This window comes from Perissodus microlepis, chromosome 1, assembly GCF_051167445.1.
Source record: "Perissodus microlepis isolate ML-2025 ecotype Zambia chromosome 1, ASM5116744v1, whole genome shotgun sequence".
NCBI classification, from domain to species: Eukaryota; Metazoa; Chordata; class Actinopteri; order Cichliformes; family Cichlidae; genus Perissodus; species Perissodus microlepis.
The window spans coordinates 13,666,317-13,689,696 of record NC_140461.1 but is presented as its reverse complement, the minus strand read 5'-3'; the positions used below and the strand labels follow the sequence as shown (position 1 = coordinate 13,689,696).

The window sequence follows — 23,380 nt, the reverse complement described above, 5'->3', positions numbered from 1 at the left end:
ATAACAATACACAAGATTGGCTGTAGACCATTGTTATTCATTCAGAACACTGTGTAAAAATAACAAAAAACAAAAAGTGAATGCAAAAGTGCATAAATATTTATTTTACGTGTTTGATGTGTGTGGCGGGCGTGGTCTGCAGTGCCGCTGCAGGGGAGGTGGACCCACCTGAGCGGCATCTGCAATCACGCCTCCCGGGCGTAAAGTCTGTGCTCTCTCGGCTGTTTTTTGTTTTTGTTTTTTTGTATGTGTCGGGCTGTGAGATGAAAAGCTACAGCTGGCTGTGTGGGTACAGCAACTATGTGTGAAAAGTGGTCCATAACGTAATGCTTCAAAGCGTGTTCATGCAAACATTGTCGGGTCTGCTTATGAACCTCTGCGCACAGCGTCTGCAAATCGGGGCTGTACGAAGTCACCTCATCTTTACACAAAACTGTAAGGTGTCATCTGTGAGGCGCGAGCGGTGTTTGTTTTTGCCATAGTTCATGGTGGAGAATGGCTGCTCTGCTGAGTTTTGCTCCCTGTAACCGTATGAATGGCAAACTACACTGATTAGCGGCGGCATAGGCACACTTAAAATTTCTTATGAAATTTTCGCTTTCTAGTTTCTTCATTAAACTTTCTAAAAAACTGTAGTTTTGTTTGTTGCGCCAAGCCGACATGTTAGTTGTACAATCCAGAGTCTAAGACAATTTCGTGTGAAAAAGAATCAGCTTGTCCAATGTTAGGAACACAACTGAGTCTTGAGATTTTATATCCATAGCTGGTGCAGGATTGGTTAGTGTTTCGAAAAACCTAAAGGGAAAAACGAAACTGTCTTCTTTGACAATGCACTTGCAAGACCAGACAGATTCCCTGCAATGTGTCGTAAGCCTGATTGTTCCGTGTTTAACAGACCGTGTCTGCAATAGTTGATCGGTTAGTAGTCAGACTATTTTTTCTTTCTTTTGGCACCAAGCCACTTCATGTTTGAGGAGAAAATTGAAAGCTGTGAAACAAAACCTACAGAAAACCTAACAGCACAACTGGTTGTTTGTGTTAATTATTTAATTGAGAGAGAGAAAAAAATCAGACATTAATTAAGAAAGCCCTTTTAGGACCTTCTTGTGTACATAATTCACCACAAAAAAGGCTTCAATATCATACAAAGACTTCATGTAAATTAATATATTCTGGATCTGAAAAGAAACTCAATGGTAAGAGAAAAGACTGTTTAAAGAGATGTTCTTGAGTAGGGCTGGGCGATATGGCCTAAAATCCATATCATGGTATAATTTGAAGCATGTGGGGTAACGATATATATCGTGATATATTCTTTTCTTCTGTATAATGTATTTTACACACTATAAGGCACACTTAAAATCCTTTAATTCTCTCAAAAATCAACAGTGTGCCTTATGTATGAATTCTGGTTGTGCTTACTGACCTCCAACCGATTTTATGTAGTACACAGCGCGCAGAAATCTGTCAAAAATGTTTTAGTGACGTTGGTAAGCTATGAAGGCACCACCTGATGGCTTGCCGGAGCAGTACGGCTACTGTAGTCAGGAGTCTTGCGGAGTAATCTGGGTTCAAAACTCTGTTTGCTTCAGGTCCCAAAGTCAAAGGAACACTGTGGCATCGCTGAGAGTTAAAAACTGTCTGAATTCTTTCATCTTTAATAAAATGATCAGCGTTGCTGCTTTACCAGGTGTAACAATTAAGTTTAACATTCAGGCATCCATGAAAACAAATTTATTAAATTCAACGGAGTTAGAAGTTAGCAGGAAATTAGCTCGCTAGTTTCCACCTAAACATGATATAGCATGTTCTGACTAAGAGATTTCTGAAAAAATTAAAACGTACAGCAGTGACTTTTGTAGGGTTACTGAAGTCGGACTAGCTGGTATATAATGATGTCCTACGTGATCACTAGCAAAACAGCTACGTTAGCATAACATTAGCACAGTGAAGCTGAAGGATGAACGCTAATCTCGCTAACCTCCACTTGATAAAAGTTAACGTGAGGGTTTCTGGTGGTTAGGGACAAATGCAATTAATAATAATAATAATAATAATAATAATAATAATAATAATAATAATAAATTTTATTTATATGCGCCTTTCAAGTCATCCAAGGACACTTTGCAATAGGATAAAACACTTAGTAAAACAATGGCAACAATAAAACAAAAGCACCAGATAAAATTTTTAATTCGATGGTGAGTGAGAAATGGTTCGCCTTCAAAAGGTTGGATTTGGTGCCAATAAGGAGGATTTCAGTTTTATCCTCATTGAGCTTTTGAATGGCAGGAAACGAACCAAACTTCAGTTAGGAGAGCAACTAAGATAATCCATCCACAATACGAGGTTAGTCATTAATATACTGCAACAAAATGGGAATAGAGCAGCTGCGAGAGAATTCAGCATCAATGAATCAATGGTAGGGAAGTGGAGGAAGTGCAGTTTTTGCCTTTCCCCATATTCCAAAAGTGCTTCGTCTCTTTGCTATTACTGTCGCCTGGCATAATTTGCAGATGATGTTGTTTGCAGCTGCTGCAGTGCTTTCGACCAAAACAGGCGCAGCTTGATGACACCATCAACATTCGCTATCGCAGTATAGTCAAAATCTCTATTGTTGGCCAAATTTATATCGTTTCTACCGTATACCGTTTATATTTTTCCCATTGTTTTCCATGCTGACTTCCTGTTTTCAGTGAACTTCAGACAGTTCAAGGAAACATCCTGGCTCATAAGGCCATGACAAAAAGTGAGGATCACTGTTTTGGCAGTTAAACAAAACATTTTGTTGGAAAACTGATTTTGCCGCCACCATGGTGAGGGGGACGTAACAGTATAGAAACCAGTAGGCTCAGTCTTGGGCGTGGATACATGAGTGTGGAGTGCCAGTAATATATTTGAAGTCAGGGAGCACACTGCCCAGGTGTTCTAAGTTGGCAGAGATCCGGAAATTACCCTGAAACACATACAGAGGAAAAACTTAAAGTAAAGTGTAACCCTCAATACATTCATATAACCAAAATACATCCAACACAACTCAGGTTTGACTCCTGCACCCGAACAATGGCAGTTTGACTTCCAACAAGGAAATTCCTCTGAGAATACATTCATGTTAAACACCACAACTTGCTTTATATACATTCCACTTTCTGGAAGAAGATGAAAGGGGACATATAAACCTCCTGTCAACGTGACTAAAACATGTTCCTCACCTTTTACATCATCAGTGAATGAAAAATAGTGCTACACTATACATGGGTATACATTCATTAAAATGTGCCTGGTATGGGTGTAAGGTTTCTTGTAATTGTGTGTTATGTTTTGAACCTAAAATAAGTCTATATACAAATTTATGTCACGTCATGGCTATTGACTGTGCAAAAAATGTTGAAAATGTGAACTGTATTTTTTTTTAATCAAACTGCAAAACTACAGCAGTAATTTGCCAATTAGAAATATCCTTAAGAATAGAATAGAATCATTTGTGTTTGTTGTCTTGTTTATTGTCTAGCTTGTCACAAATAATCATACAGTGTTCATCATAACTTTTTTCCAAATTATTTATACATGGTTTATTTGTTCCTCTCATGTTCTCCATATAATAAAAACGACCTTTGTGCAAGAATGACATATCGCAATTCTAGAATCAAGGCATTATTTATTATGTGCAATAGTAGGCCTAAAATGTTTCCATGAAAGCTGTATAATTTCATGTTCAGGTTCCGTTTACTATACGTAGCCTGTTAAGTAACGCAGGCCTCTGACAGTATGACACACAAGCGGTCAGAGACTTTCAGAATAAATGTAATATAAAACAGCTGAGGACAGCCAGTGACCTTTAGAGACCCAACAAAATATAATAGGTAATGTTAGTTCCTGTCGATAATGTGCACGGGAAAAAGAAAGAGGAAAATGTTGCTTAATTTAAATGATTCCATCGTTTTTATTCCATAACTTTCCATATTCCCACTCTACTGCCAAACTGGGATTTTACAGTGTTTTACAGTAAGTCTACTCCCCCCTCCCCCGGTTTTATACGCACGGTTCTGTCCTTCCAAAGAAAAGTCAGTGAGTCTGACTTCCCCTAAATGAGTGGTGCATTCTGCAACAGCTTTCACATGAGAAAGACTGTGAGTCTCGGACGTAAGCGGCACACTGTGCGAATGGATTTAGGCTGGAGCCGAGCAGTCCGCTTTCTATGAAAATACGCGAACTAAATTGTCTCGTAATGGATTCAAACAGGTAACCTGGATAACGTAAATTTGACTTTCTTCACGAATCCGTCAGGTTTGTTAAAAGAAAAGATCTTATTTTCGTTTTTTCTTCCAGACAAGTTTGCAACTGGATCTCTTATACCGTGCTTCTTTTTGGATACATAACTGCGGCCGTACTTCCTGGTATGTGGATTACAGTAAAAATAATAATAATTTAATACTGTAATTAGATAGTCTGTGTGAGCCCTGTGTGAGCACTCATAATTTACGTATTTGTATAATATGTTTCGTTCAGGAAAGAATCCGACAATTGGCTTCAACCTTGAATGTACGTACGACTTTGTCCAGGTGATGAAGTGTGAGCTGGAGCTGCAAAACTGCACTGAGTACAGCATGACTCTCCCAGACGAGTATGCCCGGCGTGTTTTTAATCATGATGATTTTAGTATTACACCGATCAGCCATGGCATTAAAACCAACAGGCTTACTTTGACTGGGTGCTGCTTTTGCTACTAGCTCCTACGTGTCCGGGTATGGACACGATTTATCTGAGGGTATCTGCCCTGTGTGCAGTGGCGTGTCTAGAAAATTTTTGTTGGGGGGGCCATAGGGGCACAGATTTGGAGAAGGGTGGCAGATGTAATTGGCAGATAATGTTTAAAAAAAATTCTACCAACTGTTAACCATGATTCAATAATCCTATAAACCTAATAACTGAATGCGCTTTTAACTCTTATTAGAATGAGATTTTAACCACTATGGTGCAAAGTTTTTAGATACTGCGTTGATAAAGTACAAGAGATACAATCAGTGCTTTGTCAGTGTTTACTCAGCATTCAAGGACAGCAATATTTGCATAGTATTTTTACTGACATATAGTGCACATATGTTTTGGGCAAAAACATTTTTGAATATTAAAATACGAACATTTGTAACAAACAATTGACAAATTAGCCAATTCCAATGTAAAACTTTATCTGCCTATTAAAAAAAGAAGATAATCTTCTCACAAACTGGTGTTTGATTTTGAAACAGGAAAAAAGTGGGGAAACAACTGAAAAGACTAACATTTGAATAAAACCTGAAAGCAAGTAAATACTTTCTATGCTGCCTTATGGTAAACTTTGGTAATATTGATAAAGAACAACACTGGCTGATGATGAAATACAGTCAGCTGGCATGGTGACACTGCCAGTATTAACCTGCAGGGCTGGACTGGGACAGAAAATCTGGCATTTTGACTAGAGACCGGCCCACCAGGTATTAAAGCCATAAAGACTTTGAATGAAAACAAATGCTGTTGTGACAGTGATGTACACTGTCTTGTTGGTATATGTATGATTTCTATACATTTTACGTCAGATAAAAACTTTGGTTGTAAGATTTAGATAATTATTTAATAAAAGCTAGACATTTTAAATAAGAATAAGAAAGAAAAGTATTTCTTTGTGCCCCACCTTTCCCTGTTAATGCCCTACCTGGCCCCCTGGCAAAACTTTCCTAGACCCGCCCCTGCACAGTTACCAGCTGTCAGCTACATAAAAAAGGATCCTGGTGTTATTTGTCTCTCAGAAACAGTTCATAACTTCCCTTCAACTCATTCATGTCACCTAAAAGGTAAACCTGTTTCTCCATCACCTGTTCAGCTCTGATGATTCAGTAAGGACATCTCCTGGTTTCATCTTCATGTTTCCCTCTCACCACATATCCAAACCGACATCATGACCAGCAGCTTTACAGCTGTGGCTCCAGCAAACATCAGCTGATACTAGAAATTAATATTAAATAAATTCTAACAACAGCTGATCAAGCTTAAACGTGCTGCTGTTGTTTAGGGCGACATCTGCTGGTTTCCTCTTTCTGGCGCAAAGTGGGCGATAAATAAACAAGAGAGAAAAGCCGATCAGCTGATCATTGATCAGTTTCATGATTGAAGTAGCAACAGGAGAGGCAGGGGGAGAGAATGAGAGAAGAAGAGGCAGCTGTGCAGCGCAACGACAGAATAACTCCAGCTTTGTGTCTTTTTTTCATTATAGCGAAAGTCCGGGACAAACTGCATCTCTTCTCAGCTCAATACGAAACGTGTAATATTTTCTCTGAATGAGGGACCATTCCATTTTTTAAGGAGCCGTTGGTAACTCTACGAACTAACCTTATGAATAAAATAAAGTTCACTATCAGTAACATCATAGCACCCACCCAGCTGTATAAAAACTCCGTCAAGCTGCCTAGAACGCAGTACGAGTTATTGTAACTGACGGTAAAAAGTCAGCACAACGAAAATAAACTCCACCTAAACTTGGTTTATATCTGACCCAGATAGACTGCAGGTCATAACATCTTACCTGAAGTTCAGTTCACCTGACACTCGGACTGGCGGCTGCCTCGGGGCTCTCCTCCTGCCTCCCCTTCCCTCATCCACCTGCTGGCCTCTGTGGAAGCCCCGCCATAGCCACCACCAAACAACTGAGTTAATTTTACACATTGACCTGCATCTGGCCAATCCACCACCTCTCATTGTTCATGCCGTTACAAAAAAAATAAAAAATAAGTCATGCCCGATGGCCAGCTATGTTAACCTGCAACCAAACCTGCAGCTCCATAAAGCAATGTTACGACTTAGATTATATCTTATAACTCATAACTCTTATGTTAGCTCCCCTCAGTAGCATACTGTCTGAAATATTCGAAGGCTGCAATAATTCTTTAAGTGTTATTTTTTCCTTGGTATGCTAATTTCACCAAAGTTTACTAAACTTTACATTTATTCTGTCCTCATTTTCTTTCACCGAAAAATTGTTTCCTGCAGTGCAGTCTTTCGTGCTTGACTCTCCTACCTTTGCTAACGTGATGCACATAGCGCAGAAGCCGATGCTGCATTCACTTACACTCGGATATCTGAGCTTCACCGTGAAAACATAATCGGACATTTGATATTTGATTGAATTTTATTGTTTTGCCTTTGGGGTGGCACCTGGGGTGGCCAGTCTGGTTGGGGGGGGGGCTGTGCCCCCCCAGGCCACCCCGCTGGACACGCCACTGCCTGTGTGGGGGTTCCTGGGTCGGCTGTATGTGGACCGGACTTGCATTGGCACACTGAGTGGATTCTCAGTTAGATTGGGATGTTTGGATTTTTGCTCTTCGTTGTGTTCCTCATTCGCTTTCTAGACAGTTCTTGTTGTGTGGAAGTTCTCAGTGGAAATCCCAGCAAACTCAGTATTACTGGTGCTGAGAGGTAAAATGAATGTGCACAGAGTTATATCAAACTTTTAAAAAAAACAACAACAACAACAACAAAAAAAAAACTAAATTAATAATCTATGGAAGTTAAATGGTTGGTACATTCTTGTGAAGAACAAACATATTGTACTTTTAATACAGTTTTGCCAAATTTGTTTTTGTTTCTTTAGGTTGTTTTTTTTTTTTTAATCAGTAAGTGTTAAACAGTTGCAGCTGCTTTTCTGTCTGTTAATCTTCTTTGGGATTCAGGGGAATATGTCAATAGATGAGCACTGTTAATTTTATTCCATAATTTTTGTGCCGTTTAAACAATGACTTTAGTAAACTACAGGGAGTGCAGAATTATTAGGCAAGTTGTATTTTTGAGGAATAATTTTATTATTGAACAACAACCATGTTCTCAATGAACCCAAAAAACTCATTAATATCAAAGCTGAATGTTTTTGGAAGTAGTTTGTAGTTTGTTTTTAGTTTTAGCTATTTTAGGGGGATATCTGTGTGTGCAGGTGACTATTACTGTGCATAATTATTAGGCAACTTAACAAAAAACAAATATATACCCATTTCAATTATTTATTTTCACCAGTGAAACCAATATAACATCTCCACATTCACAAATATACATTTCTGACATTCAAAAACAAAACAAAAACAAATCAGCGACCAATATAGCCACCTTTCTTTGCAAGGACACTCAAAAGCCTGCCATCCATGGATTCTGTCAGTGTTTTGATCTGTTCACCATCAACATTGCGTGCAGCAGCAACCACAGCCTCCCAGACACTGTTCAGAGAGGTGTACTGTTTTCCCTCCTTGTAAATCTCACATTTGATGATGGACCACAGGTTCTCAATGGGGTTCAGATCAGGTGAACAAGGAGGCCATGTCATTAGTTTTTCTTCTTTTATACCCTTTCTTGCCAGCCACGCTGTGGAGTCCAAGCGTGTGATGGAGCATTGTCCTGCATGAAAATCATGTTTTTCTTGAAGGATGCAGACTTCTTCCTGTACCACTGCTTGAAGAAGGTGTCTTCCAGAAACTGGCAGTAGGACTGGGAGTTGAGCTTGACTCCATCCTCAACCCGAAAAGGCCCCACAAGCTCATCTTTGATGATACCAGCCCAAACCAGTACTCCACCTCCACCTTGCTGGCGTCTGAGTCGGACTGGAGCTCTCTGCCCTTTACCAATCCAGCCACGGGCCCATCCATCTGGCCCATCAAGACTCACTCTCATTTCATCAGTCCATAAAACCTTAGAAAAATCAGTCTTGAGATATTTCTTGGCCCAGTCTTGACGTTTCAGCTTGTGTGTCTTGTTCAGTGGTGGTCGTCTTTCAGCCTTTCTTACCTTGGCCATGTCTCTGAGTATTGCACACCTTGTGCTTTTGGGTACTCCAGTGATGTTGCAGCTCTGAAATATGGCCAAACTGGTGGCAAGTGGCATGTTGGCAGCTGCACGCTTGACTTTTCTCAGTTCATGGGCAGTTATTTTGCGCCTTGGTTTTTCCACACGCTTCTTGCGACCCTGTTGACTATTTTGAATGAAACGCTTGATTGTTCGATGATCACGCTTCAGAAGCTTTGCAATTTTGAGACTGCTGCATCCCTCTGCAAGATATCTCACTATTTTTGACTTTTCTGAGCCTGTCAAGTCCTTCTTTTGACCCATTTTGCCAAAGGAAAGGACGTTGCCTAATAATTATGCACACCTGATATAGGGTGTTGATGTCATTAGACCACACCCCTTCTCATTACAGGGATGCACATCACCTAATATGATTAATTGGTAGTAGGCTTTCGAGCCTATACAGCTTGGAGTAAGACAACATGCATGAAGAGGATGATGTGGACAAAATACTCATTTGCCTAATAATTCTGCACTCCCTGTAGAGTAATACTGCCTCAGTATGTGGGACATGTGTACAAAGGATAAAAATGTGGCGTTGTTGTAGCGGGAGGTTAGCATGATCCAAAGATGATTAGTTGGGTGTAACTGGAATCCAAGGTTAATCATTAACACTGCATTTAATGTGATAGTCATTACTTGTTACTCTCTTCATCTGTCTGTGGTTTCAATGCTGTGGCTGACAGTGTAAATATGCTGTGGCATATGAATGTTTAATTAAAGTGTTTTGCATATTATCCTTTGCTCCCCAGTGAGGAGAACTGCACTGTACAACAGTGTGGCATTGGAAAGTGTTGTTGCTCCTTCAAACTGATGCGTGTGTTAGGACAAACTCTCACAGTAAAAGTCTGGAAAGATGGCAACATCATGGAGTCAAAAGCTATCAATGTCACGGAGAGCAGTACGTTGGCTTCTTTCAAATTATTTCCCATAACTCTGCATCTGCCAGAAAGACTCTCTGGAGGTGAACAAACATTCACTTTAATGCTTTTGTTTCTGTTTCTGTACAGTAAAACCAAGAACTCCAACAATCAAATCAGTCAATGAACTCGAAGGGAATTTTGAAGTCAAGTGGACGTCAAACATGGAGGGATTTATAAACAATGAAATGACTGCTCAGATGACTTACTATAAAAAAGGAGAAACAGAAAAGGTAGGAACAATGCCACAGTAACTATTTGTTCTGGAGATGTAAACATGGGCAACTGTCAAACTCATTTTTGTTCCTCCATACTAGACATCTGGACCTTTCAAACCAGCCACAGTTGATGGACTAAATTACTATGTAATAAAAGGTCAAGACCTGGCTCCAAGTTCAGCATATGTGGTCAGCGTGAAAAGCTTCTTAAGTCTGAGTGGCAAGTTCAGTGACAGTAGCAAAGAGTGGGAATTTGAAACTGGTAAGTATTGTCTTTATTCAGTTGTAAAACAGTAAATTCTGTATTTCTTAACTGTGTTAAGAGGCCCTAATTATATTTCTATTACACATTCAGCTGAAAAATAATATGAGTTTTAATATTAACTCTCAAACTAACTATCATGTAAGCCGTTGTCTCCAGAGAAAAGTGGAGATGAGCAGCTTAGATTGTAACATTAAAAGTGAATTTAGAAGTGTATACGAATATACAGGATATGTGAAAATCTCAAAAGCAAAGAGATAAATAGTTTGTATGTATAATATGTACAGTTTTAATTTCTCTTTTTTAATCTCCTGAACAACAAAGCAACAATAAATCAATAAATTACGATGCTATGTCCTCTTTTAAGTAGTATCGATCTGAACATTCATACCATGTATAGCACAAGATACAGCATGAAGACTTTTTTAAAAATGTATATTTTATCTTTGTAACTTACATTTTGGAGGGTGCATAGAGTACAAACAAATGCAATGGGACACTATCATTGGTATAAATAAATAACTAAAAACTATCCTTTTGAGGCAATATGAAGAAACTGTTTAGGAATTATATAGCATTAAGTAGTGACACACGATGTCATCAACACAACACATCTAACACAAAATACAAGTCTGTTAGCAGACATATAAGCATATGCTATGCACTTTATCCTACTATATCTCTCTGCTGTATAACATCTGTGCAAGACTGCGATTATTAAACTTATTTCATACATGTTATTTCACAGGTCCTTCCCACCACAACCTGATGTTGGTTATCATTATCACCCTCAGCATTGCTGCAGTCATCCTCAGCGTTGCTAAATATGGCTGTTATGCAAAGTGAGTCATGTAGATTAACAAGTTTTTCTTGTGCCTCGGTCAGTGCATATTTCCCCTAAATACTTGAATGGGGTCGTCATTTTTTTCCTACATTTCCTTTTAGGTTGAGAAAAATATATTACGATGCAGTTCCGAAAACTACAAATCCCTCTTTTCTTAATATTAATCCAAGTGAGCAGAAGGTGAGACAGGTGAGGTCAAAAACTTCTAACTTCAATGGTTGCATTCATTAACTTTATTATTAATAATTATTAACAATTTAAAATCTTTTGGTGATTTTCATTAGATCATTATATTGCATCACTTTTTCATCATTTGCCATAATTGGATTTACATTTGGTCTATAAATAGTAGTTTTATCAGGACTGTTATAGTCAAAAGAAAATCGAATGCATCTAGTGGACAACATTTGGCGATTAGAATAGAAATGTATCTGCTTAGCCATCAGCTGATGAAGACTGGCACTAAAAATCAGCTGATCTGCAGGGACTATAGCTGAACTTGAATTTGTGGCCTGTCTTAAGTGACACTATATTTAATTTTTCATTGTTCATGGCATAATCAGCCCTGGAGTCAAATGGCCTTCACAAATGCTAGGATTTAACAGAAATTGTGCACAATGTAATTTGAAAACTACTTGTGCTGAAATCAGAATCCAGCTCTGCATTTTTTAACAATACAACAGGACATGTTTTAACTGCTCTGTAAACAGACAAACCAGTTATTCCTCTATAAGCAAAGTAGCAGCTTAACAGGTTTTTTCTACGGTAAAATCAGTCACTAAATCCTATTGTCCCAAAAACAGGGCAAACTAAGTCAACCAGAAATGATATCTTAAGGAATACAAAAGGCACTTTGAGAAACATACTAAAGTTCCAAAAGATTTTCCTCCTTTAACTGAAATGTTTAAGACTGTTCGTTCCTTTTGCTTAGGTCTTGAACCTTGAACACTTCATTACCATCCCCATACATGTTGAGACCCTTATTCCAGCTGACAGTGAACTGGGGTTAGTATTGACTGCATTGATGCATCACCATTACAAGACATTTCCTTGAGGATTTATATCTGGCAGTTTCAGTAATTGTTTCTTTGTATTCAGGTCGAAGATGTCACTGACAGACACAAGCTGTGGAAGTCTTCAGCAAAGCAGTGGGGTCAGCACGGGTTCCTCTGATCTCAGTTATACAAATACTGAAAGCCCCGTTGCTGTGAATGGAGAATCTTCTATTGCTAAAGCTGCTAAGAATGAGCTGTGTAAAATATTCCCAAATATTTGCCCAACATTACCAGTGAGCACCAGTCTCCCGACACAGTCAAACAATACACAAGGAAGTGAATTATTCTCTGAAACGAGTTCTGGAGTATCTGCATTTGAAAATAAAACCTATCCCTTCCTTCTTCCTGGCTGTTTACATCAGACTATGACAGACAACTTAAACACCCAGGGGACGGCTGAAATGCTTTGTGACTCTAATTACCATCCCAGTAACAGTGGCATGGAGAGATGTCCGGATCACCAGATACCAGCTTGTCAAGTTCCTGCACAACTAAGTGGTATTTCACCATCAGTGGTTTCACCTCTTCTATCAACAGACATGTCCTATCAAGAGGTCCCCATATGTGTGCCCATAGGGTCACATAGTTTTCTTGCAGTGGATGACGACTATCAGGAAATTCCAAGTTTGGTGAGGCAGCCTGATGCTTCGCTTTTAGAGCACAGAAATACTGAGCATAAGGAACATTTGGACAAGTCGGAGGAGGAGTTACTTAGAAAGAGCCCTGAAAGCATCTTAAGCCCAGTTGTTCCAGTTCAGGATGGGCAGCGTGTCTCTGAACTCCAAGTATCCACCTGTTTTATATCCACTAAATGCTCTGTACCAATAATCACAGAGAGTGGCTATCAAAGTGTGTAGTGTTGTGACCATAACTTCAGTTTTAGCTCTTTCTAATACATGGATGCATGAAAATGATCTCATGATAACTGTTTCTTATAGAATATGATCCTGCTGTCATTTGGAAACTATTCTATATAGTAAGTCAAAGATTTGCACTGTGAGAACACTTAGGTTAAGCATATTTAAAATGTACTCATAACAAACATTATTTTATTTATTTAACTTTGATTTCACCAGTTTAGTCCCGTTGAGACCAAAGATCTCTTTTACAAGGGAGACCCGACCCTTAAAGGTCTGACTGAATTTAACTTGACCGGTGGATTTGAGGGGTGAGCACAGGAGGTAGAGCAGGTCATCTACTAATGTAAGGTTACTTCAGTCTGCATGCCAATATATCCTTGGGCAAGTTTCTGAATGCATTCACCAGAGGGTAAATCTTAAGGTCTATTTGGACTTCTGCGGTAAATCTACATCATACATGACGCTGGAACTAGAAACTCCATTTATCCCTACACCACAGCCTTCCACACCATTCAGGTCGTTGTGGTACGTGTCGACTGAACAGTGGTTATTTTTCTCGGGAAGTGCACGTCAGTTACGTAGAAGGTTGTTGTGTAGGTTTGAAATGGACTTTCAGTTATGGCGTCCGATCTCAAATAAAAACCAACTGTGATATTTAGGGTATAAGTGATGTACATGTTGCCATTAGAATGCTTTTCAATCAAAGTGAATTACCCTGGGCTCTGTTTGTTTCAAAGAAACATTGCTGAAGAATTTTCAGATATTATATGGCTGTAATTATGACCGTAATTTATTAAGTGTTTGTTTTCAACAAATGTTTAGGAAAAAAGTTTTATTTGTCATGTTGTTTTATATCCAAAATTCAAGTTATTTTCTTTTGTTTTGTTTTCACTTAATTGTAAATAACACATTTGAAATGAGGCAGCACAGTGGTTCGCATTGTTGCCGCACAGTAAAAAGGTCCTGAGTTTAATTCCACCATCAGGCCAGGGTCTTTCTGTGTGGAGTTTGCATGTTCTCCCCATGCTCGCGTGGGTTCTTCCTCCCACAGTCCAAAGACATGCAGTTAGTGGGTTACGTTAATTGCAAACTCGAAATTGCCCATAGGCGTGAATGTGAGTGCGAATGGATGTCTGTCTCTGTGTGCCAGACTGGCGACCCGTCCAGGGTGCAGTCCTATGAGAGCTGAGATAGGCTCCAGCGCCCCCCGTGACCCTGAAAAGGATAAGCGGAAGCGAATGGATGGATGGACATTTGAAATGTATTACTGGAATGTATAAATACTGATAAGACCAAAATATGTTAAATTTGTCGTAAATGCTAAAACAAGTGAGCTTTAATCTCTTTGCTTTTCCCGAGCTAAAAAAAATGTTCAAAGTGAATTACTCTGAGATGTGTTTGCTTCAAATAGACATTGCTGAAGACTTTTAATGATCTACAGTATGCTGTACTTTGTACAGTCTGCACAAACAATTTAATATTAAATTCTTCAAGCATCATTGCGTATCATTTGTACCTTGGATCCCAATGCGGTGACCCATTTTAGAGATTGGTACTTCAAATCAAATTCGTTAATAAATGAGAGCACAAAACCGATAGCAAAAAAAAACCAATACAAAGAAGAATGTAATCCTGTTAATGACAATGGAGGGGGTCACATATCTGAAAGCTTGACTAATGTGCATATAGTAATGAAAAACACAATACAGTTGCAGCTACACTGAGTCATACAAATAGTGCTGCATTTATTATAAACTTTTCAGTACTTAGTCAATACTCCTGATAATGTAGCTCTTTTCTGTTCATGTTGTTTAATTCAGATGTTTAATGCTGGCTTCCTTCAGTGTTACTTGGAGGCTGGATGTCTATCAGGGTCCGCCTCCATATTGTGGTCTCAGCATGAGCAGACACTGTCGCCTCTGCAGTGTGAATTTGCATGAAATCACATGACCAAAACAGACTCACCTGCAGTGGGTGAGCATGCCAGAAGCCAAAAAACACGCATTAGATATTCATTGTTTCATTTATTTATTTGTTTGTTTGTGTCTGGCCCAGAGTTTTTCCTATTGGTATGGCGTAATATATAGAAAATGCACTAATAATAAACAATAGCATATAATAGTAGATTTAGTAGGGGTTAATTAGTCTCATAACTGACTCATAAATCACTTACAAGTTGATCACAAGCCAGAATAACTTTATGTTACTGTTACATGCTGAAGGAAGACAAGGTTCATCCAGGTGCAAATTGAGGTTTATTGCTCTGAAATACAGCAAAACAGCAGTTCTTTGTTACTGAAGGCTTCCATTACCAAAACTGACCTGCGTTACTTTTGTAAGGGATTACTTTGCCAGTCACTCATTTGTCTGAGTCGCTACTGCCACCTACTAGCTAAACTCAGTATCGCCTTAGAGGCACCGGCACAAAAACAAAAAATTGAGGTGGGCTGGGGGCAAGATCAGTATTACAGTATTACACTGAGAATGAAAAATATTTATATTATTCTAGATTGCCAAGTGAAATTTTGAGCATTGATGTCATACAAAATCCAGATTACACTTTTTAGGATTTTTCAAAATTTAGGAGGGATGTTAGATATTTACAATGGAATAACTATCATTCTAAATACATTATTTATTCAATTGTCTTTTAAAATTAATCATTGTATATTTGCTGATGAGCTGATTGCCAATAATTGTTCAAAACAGGTCAACCTCCAACCTCTCACAGCACAGAGGAAAATGCACTCACCTGCATGCTTCACAGTGGGAACCATTCATGTAGAGACCTCGGTTCACCTTTTCTGTGTCATGCGAAGGCAAGGCGAGTGGATTCATCAGACCAAAGCACAGATTTCCATTAGTCTAACATCCATTCCTTGCGTTTCTTGGCTCAAACCAATCTCTTCTGCTTGTTGCTTTTTCTTAGTAGTCCCTAGTAATCTGTTAATTTTGGGAACAATTTCTGAGGCTGGTGACCTTCATGAATTATCCTCTGCAGCAGAGGTGACTCTTGCTCTTCCTTTCCTGGGGCGGTCCTCGTGTGAGCCAATATTGCCATTTGTTGGTTTTGCAACTGCACTTGGGGACACATTCAAAGTGTTAGCAGTTTTCTGGACTGACTGACCTCCAGTTCTTCAAATAATGATGGACTGTCATTTGTCTTTACTTAGCTGGTTGGTTCTTGTCATAATATGAATCCTGACAGTTGTCAAATAGGGCTGTCAGCTGTGTTACCAACCTGACTTCTGCATAGCACAACTGATGGCCCCAACCCCATTAAAAGGCAAGAAATTCCACCAATGACAAGCTGCACCTGTAGAGCGAAAATCATTTCAGGTGACTACATCATGAATCTCACTGAGAGAAGGCCAAGGGTTTGCAGCACTGCCAACAAAGTAAAAGGTTTTATGTATGTATGTATCTACAATGTAGAAAGTTAAAAAAAAAAAAAAACATCAAATGAGAAGGTGTGTCCAAACTTCTGACTGGTAGTGTATGTTCTTTATATATATTACAGCACCGGATCCCCGCAAGGCTGCGTTCCCAGCCCCCTACTGTACAACCCTGTACACACATGACTGTACATCAACCCACCCAACCAACGTCATCGTCAAGTATGCTGATGATGGAGATGAAACAGCGTACGACGTGCAGATAGAGGACTTGTCCCACTTGTCAGTGACCCCTTGAACTCTGCTCACCACCTGTTTGACCCGCTACCCTCTGGCCGATGCCTCAGGTAGATCAGGTCCCACACTTCCAGGCTCACAAACAGCTTCTTCCCCTGCATCATTCAGACCATCAAAAAACTATCACAAAATGCTAATTCTATTATTAACTACTTCTGATAATAATACAACTAAAATAACTTATTAAAAAAAGATAAATTAAGTTTTCCAATAAAATTATGTTAAGAAAATTTTTAAATGTTAACTCACATGTTTTGTTTTGCATTAATAAATATTTCAAAAGAAAGAATTGTATGGAGTTGTGGTTTTAAGAGCCAGTGCATGGGTATGTTATACTTTCAAGCTTATCATTTACTTTAACCAATGTTGGTTTTTCTTTCTGGCCGTTGGGCATAGCAGGAAAATAACATCAACCTCAATGCAGTTGAGTTACATGTCAGCCGTTTTGTGCTGTAATACAGTAACAGTGATATCAGTAAAGTTTTACTGATTGTATGTGTGTGAAAGAAAACCAACAGAACAAATCACAAACCAAAACTGAGCTCTTTCAAATTCCCCTCCTGACTTTGTGGGACCTTTTTTTTTATATTTTTCAGACTACACTTTAAAAACAGTAACGGAACACATTCACAGTGTAACAACAGATAATATAATATATGAAAAGGGGAGACAATAACTGAATCTTTTTCTCTTTTTTGTACAGCAGCAACAACAGCCTAGCATGATTATGCCACATGAACAAGATCTACAACTCTTGCAACACTTCCTTTCTCAACATTTACCAACTATCTAAATTGTGAGTGGAAGTTTACAACACATCTTCTCGTCACTTTTTATGCTGTATATGCTGTATATCTCTGCTGCAAGATACAACAAGATATCACGGCCTTATTATTTTATGCATAAAGTGTGCCAATAAAAAAACTACTCACTGGATATAAGTGTTTTGGGGACGATATTTGAGCAGCAAGGCTGAGATGGTTTAGGCATGTGTAGGGGAGCGATAGTGAGAGGAGGGATATATTGGACAAAGAATGTATAATATGGAGATGAAAAGTGAGAGACACAAAGAAAATCACAGGATGCAGTAAATAAGGACATGCAGAAGGCCAGTATAAGCAAAGAGTATTCAAGTGACAGCAGGAGAGCCATTGTGCCCCCTTCAGAAGGCACCCAAGAGAAGAATATTAAATGTCAATGATGGGTTTCTTTCTAAACATTTACATGTCAATGTAAATGTCAATGTTGGTAATACGTTACCAACAAAGGTGATAATACTTTTGTTGAAGTATTAAATAGATTTTATTAAGCGTATTTAATACGGCTGTGTCAGATAATGCATACCCAATTTCTCACTCTACACAAACACTGGGATTTCAGTAACTTTTTTGAGTCGACTCCCCCTCGACTACTGTTGTAGGCTTTATGTGCACGGTTCTGTCTTCCTTAAGAAATGTGAGTAGGACTGACATTCCCTTAATGTGGCGCAATATATCCTTCTATTGCTCCCATAACAGGAAGACTGTGAGACTGTGAGACTTGGGCGTAAGCAGCATTCGCATTCCCAGGATATAGACCGTAGCTGAGTGTTTTCCATAGCAGAAAAAATGCACTCAGTCGTTTCATAATGGATTCAAATAGGTAAACTGAATAACTTGAAGTTGTCTTTCTTACTGAATCCGCCATGTTTGTTGAAAGAAAAGATCTCCTTTTGCGTTTCCCCTTTTCTTTTCCAGACGAGTCTGCATCAGGATCTCTGTTATCTTGCTTCTTTTAGCACACATCGCGACTGCAGCAGTTCTCTCTGGTATGTACATTACAGTGAACAAATGCTGTAATGGATTATTCTATGTGTGAATTCTTAATGAGCCACAATTTATAATTTATGTTTTGTGCAGGAAATATTCAGACAACTAACTCCAGTCTTGACTGTACCAACGACTTTGACGAGCTGATGTTGTGTCAGCTGGAGCTACAAAACTGCACTGAGTACAGTTTGACTCTCCAGAGTGTAGACGGGTATGACTGAGATGTTTTTGTTTGTTTGTTTTTTAGTCTTATTATAACACTGACTTTTGTAAGCTAGAGGAAATAAAAATGTGGGATGGAGGCATTGGGTGAAAATGCTGTACATAAAAATGTAATATTAGCTTAATCAGCATAAGATGACATAAATATCATTTGTTTTAAACATTTTGTATTATTATTTCCCACAGTAAGAAGAATTGCTTTTTACAACAGTGTGGCACTGGACAATGTTGTCACACAGCAACTATCTGGAAAGATGGCAACGTCATGGAGTCAAAAGTTTTCAGTGTCACAGAGAGCAGTATGTTGACTTCTTTTAAATTACAGCCCATAACTCTGCATCTGCCAGAAAGACCGGGCGAACAAACATTCACTTTAATGCTCTTGTTTCTGTTTCTGTACAGTAAAACCAAAAACTCCAACAATCAAATCAGTCAATGAATCTGAAGGGAATTTTGAAGTCATGTGGACGTCAAACATGGAGGGATTTATAAACAATGAAATGACTGCTGTGGTGACTTACTTTAAAAAAAAGGAGAAACAGAAAAGGTAGGAACAATGCCACAGTAACTATTTGTTCTGGAGATGTAAACATGGGCAACTGTCAAACTCATTTTTGTTCCTCCATACTAGACATCTGGACCTTTCAAACCAGCCACAGTTGATGGACTAAATTACTATGCAATAAAAGGTCAAGACCTGGATCCAAGTTCAGCATATGTGGTCAGCGTGAAAAGCTTCATAAGTCTGAGTGGCAAGTTCAGTGACAGTAGCAAAGAGTGGGAATTTGAAACTGGTAAGTATTGTCTTTTTTCAGTTGTAAATTCTGTATTTCTTAACTGTGTTAAGAGACACTAATTATATTTCTATTACACATTCAGCTGAAAAATAATGAGTTTTAATATTAACTCTCAAACTAACTTTCATGGAAGCTGCTGTCTCCAGAGAAAAGTGGAGATGAGCAGCTTAGATTGTAACATTAAAGCTAAACAAACATTATTTATTTATTTAACTTTAATTTTACCACACTAGATTTTTGGATCTTTCGATCCATCTGTATACATCTGTAAATAGTCACTGCACTTGTTCTCCAATCTATTATAAAATTCTTGACAAATATCTGTTGTAAATTTCCTCTTCTTAATATTCTTAATATATAATGATCTATTTTCTTTAATGTATTTCCATGTAGGCCTTAAAGGCAACAATAATGTCTGACTAAATTCTTTGTCATATACTTTAAATGCTCCAGCTCTATCATCCCCAACCCACCCAAAACTATTTTTAAAATCCTTTCCCCTCTCCCAACAATTTCCTAACACTTTCTTAACAGATTGATTTTTTATGACCTTTCAAATGTATCCAATAGTTAACCATTAACTGTTGCACAGCACAACTGATGTTCCCAACCCTATTAAGAAGGCAAGAAATTCCACAAATGAACACTAAAGCCACACCTGTAGAGTGAAAACCATTTCAGGTGACTACATCATGAAGCTCGTTGAGAGAAGGCCAAGGGTTTGCAGCACTGCCAACAGAGTAAAAGGTGGCTACATTGAGGAATCTAAAATATAAAACATATTTAAAGTTTTTTTTTTCTTTGCTGCATAATTCCATATATCTTTTTTCATCTCTCTCATATCTCTGATGTCTTCAGTATGTATCTACAATGTAGAAAGTAGTAAAAAAAAATAAAATAAAAAAATACATGAAAAGGTATGTCCCAACTTCTGACTGGTAGTGTGTATTCTTTATATATATTTCAGCACCGGACAAATCACAAACCAAAACTGTGCTCCTTTCAATTCCCCTCCTAAATTTGTGGGACCTTTTTTCATATTTTCCAGGCTACACTTTAAAAACAGTAATGGAACACATTCACAGTGTAACAACAGATAATATAATATATGAAAAAAGGAGAAACTAACTAAAACTTTTTTTCATTTTTTTACAGGCGCAACCACAGCCTAGCATGATTATGCCACATTGCACCACTTTCTTTCTCAACATTTACCAACTATTTAAATTTTGAGTGGAAGCTTACAACACATCTTCTGGTCACTTTTTATGCTGTATATGTTACAAGATACAACAAGATATCACACCCTTATTATTTTATACATAAAGTATGCCAATAAAAAAATATTTATTTGATATAAGGGTTTTGGAGACAAAAAAAATTTTAGCAGCAAGGCTGAGATGGTTTAGGCATGTGTAGGGGAGCGATAGTGAAAGGAGGGATATGTTGGACAAAGAATGTGTAATATGGAGACGAAAAGTGTGGATGATGTGAAGAAGGACATGCAGAAGACTAGTATGAGAGGAGTATTCATGCAACAGCAGGAGATGGAGGCAGATGAGCCATTCAGGAGGCAGCCAAAAGAAGAATATTAAATGTCAACGATGGGTTTCTTGTTGATGTGAAACATTTACATCATAATTCACCATGTTACGGATTCAAATATTGGGGATGGATACAAGAGGAAAAACCACAATAACAACACTGGTCCAGCCGGGTTGAGTCAAACGATGATTTTAATGATCACACGCGTGGGAGATGGACACCGTACGCAGACAGCATCAGATCTCAAAATGGTGGAGCATTGATCAAACTCTTATAGCCTCTAGTGGCCCCCACCTAATCATAAAAGCCTAAACATTCACATTCTTTCTCTCACACAGTGTCTAAGCTACAACCTTGGCTCCCTGTTTATCTGCTCCCGCTGAGATGGGGCAGAAAACTCCAGTATGTTCTGTTCTCTTCTAATCAGACAAATAAGGCGATGACTTTCTGCAAACAGTATTTCTCATAACTCAGCAGTATAATGCATCATAAAACAATATCATTCATTCACAATCACCCAGCAGTCTAATGTAATGCAAATCAGCTTAACAAATGCAATAGTTATTACCTTCTTCTAATTCAGGAGAATAATGCAAACTAAAACTACATAATAATTCACCATCTTTAATTAAGGGTCTAACATGGCATAAAATAATATTATAATCTGACAACCGTTATCGCTCAAAGCCTCTTAAGCCCAGTCTAGTTCTCCAGGTTGAGTTATCCACACCCATAATACAATCCAACCATCCTTTTCTCTGCAATGTCTACTGACAGGTTAGATGACCCCTGCGGGGAAAGGCTAATCAGTGCCATCTGAGAACTCCTGGGCTCTCTGCTCCCCGATTATATAGCTGTGGTTGGCACATCATTCTGCCTCTCATGCACCTGCCTGCCTGCCACCTCGCCATGCTTCAACGTACTTTCTTTATGTTGTTTAGGCACTTGCAATATCCATACTCACCTAATACTAAAGGAATATCAACGTGTGTCACACTCACTCATTCGATGAATCGCTGCTTCATGTTTAATGTGAAAGAATCACCTTAAAAATTTTTGCACAGAGGAGCAAAGCAAACACAGACTTGTAGCTTATGATTACTAAATTTCATCTTTCATCAACTGTTAAATTTACAGAATAACTAGCTGTTGTTGTTTCTTGTCTTGTCATGTGTCATGCAGAGCTGTTATGACAGAGGCATCTTTGAAAATTAAGCTGTTTGTGTAGTGTAAAATTACACAAGCTAAGCTAAAATCATAGAAAAAGCATCTGATTTTATTTGAAATAAACAAACCACTTCCTAAAATGTAAATGTTTAGGACAAATACAGTAAGATTATGCTAATACTTTTTCATAAACATATTGCTTAATCCAGTGTACCGTGAATCATTACATTTTTAGAAAATGGAAGATGCTCCTCTGTGAAAGTGGAGCATTACTTTGTAATCTAAGATAAATGCAAAATCACAGTTTGCAGGGTTGCTGTCAGGGTCCTGGGTCTGTGACCCGGTGTTTTGATTTTGTATTATTATTTTTTATTAGTCTGTGGTTTCTTCTTGGTTCGTGTTTACTAGTGCTTTGGTTTCTGTTTTGTATTTCTAGTTCGTAGGTTTTGGATTCCTTTGCTCCTCATGTCACTCTGGTCCCTGTACTCTGGCTCTCTCTGTTTCGTGTCTCTGAGTGTGTCTGTAAGTTCAGTCTGTGTATTTCCTGTTTTATTTTGAAGGTCCATGTCTGGTGTCACTGTATTCAGTTTTCCGCCATCCCTGTTTCGTCATGTTAATTAGGTTCAGCCGTGTCTCCCTCCTGTTTGCTATTCCTTGTTTCCCTCCGTGTATTTAAAAGTGTGTGTTTGCCTTTGCTCGTTGTCGGTCCGTCTGCGTTTCTCTGCTCATCATCCCGTGTTCCTCCCTTCATGTTATGATTTCAGGTTTGTTCACTAGTTTTCCCAGTTCAGCTTAGTTCTGTCCTCGCCATCCTAGCTTTTGCTTGTTTTCACCTCCTGATAATAAAGCTCACTCGCATCAAAGACAGTGCCTGCATCTTGGGTCCTTCTCTTAACTCCATAGCTGCTTAATGAACAGTTCAAAGACATACAGTTTTAAATTTAAAATAACTGATTGTTATATATATATATATACATATATATATACATATACATATGCAATCACGCACAGTATACTTTTAGACTAGATCTTTACGGTCCTTTTTACTGACAGTTCAACACAACAGTTAATGTGTTATCCAAATTGCACCACACTACCAAAACACTTCTAGTTTAACTCAGGATCAACTCT

General features: G+C 38.4%; 2 protein-coding genes across 2 annotated transcripts; both read left to right on the top strand.

Annotated features, from left to right (window-relative positions):
• The first annotated feature begins 3,788 nt into the window (after nt 1-3,788).
• LOC146393549 (uncharacterized) lies at nt 3,789-15,279 on the top strand. Its single transcript, XM_084930726.1, has 10 exons — nt 3,789-4,242; nt 4,330-4,397; nt 4,510-4,624; nt 9,612-9,760; nt 9,870-10,012; nt 10,097-10,259; nt 11,008-11,101; nt 11,205-11,292; nt 12,035-12,108; nt 12,202-15,279. Exons 1-10 carry the CDS (start codon nt 4,199-4,201, stop codon nt 13,013-13,015), a joined length of 1,752 nt encoding a protein of 583 aa, XP_084786852.1. The 5' UTR covers nt 3,789-4,198; the 3' UTR covers nt 13,016-15,279.
• A 3,016-nt stretch (nt 15,280-18,295) lies between these two features.
• Nucleotides 18,296-23,168, top strand: LOC146393548 (uncharacterized). The gene is made up of 6 exons (XM_084930714.1): nt 18,296-18,351; nt 18,447-18,517; nt 18,609-18,729; nt 18,927-19,039; nt 19,143-19,287; nt 19,372-23,168. The coding sequence occupies exons 1-6, from the start codon at nt 18,338-18,340 to the stop codon at nt 19,409-19,411; spliced, it is 504 nt and encodes a 167-aa protein (XP_084786840.1). The 5' UTR covers nt 18,296-18,337; the 3' UTR covers nt 19,412-23,168.
• Nucleotides 23,169-23,380: the final 212 nt, after the last annotated feature.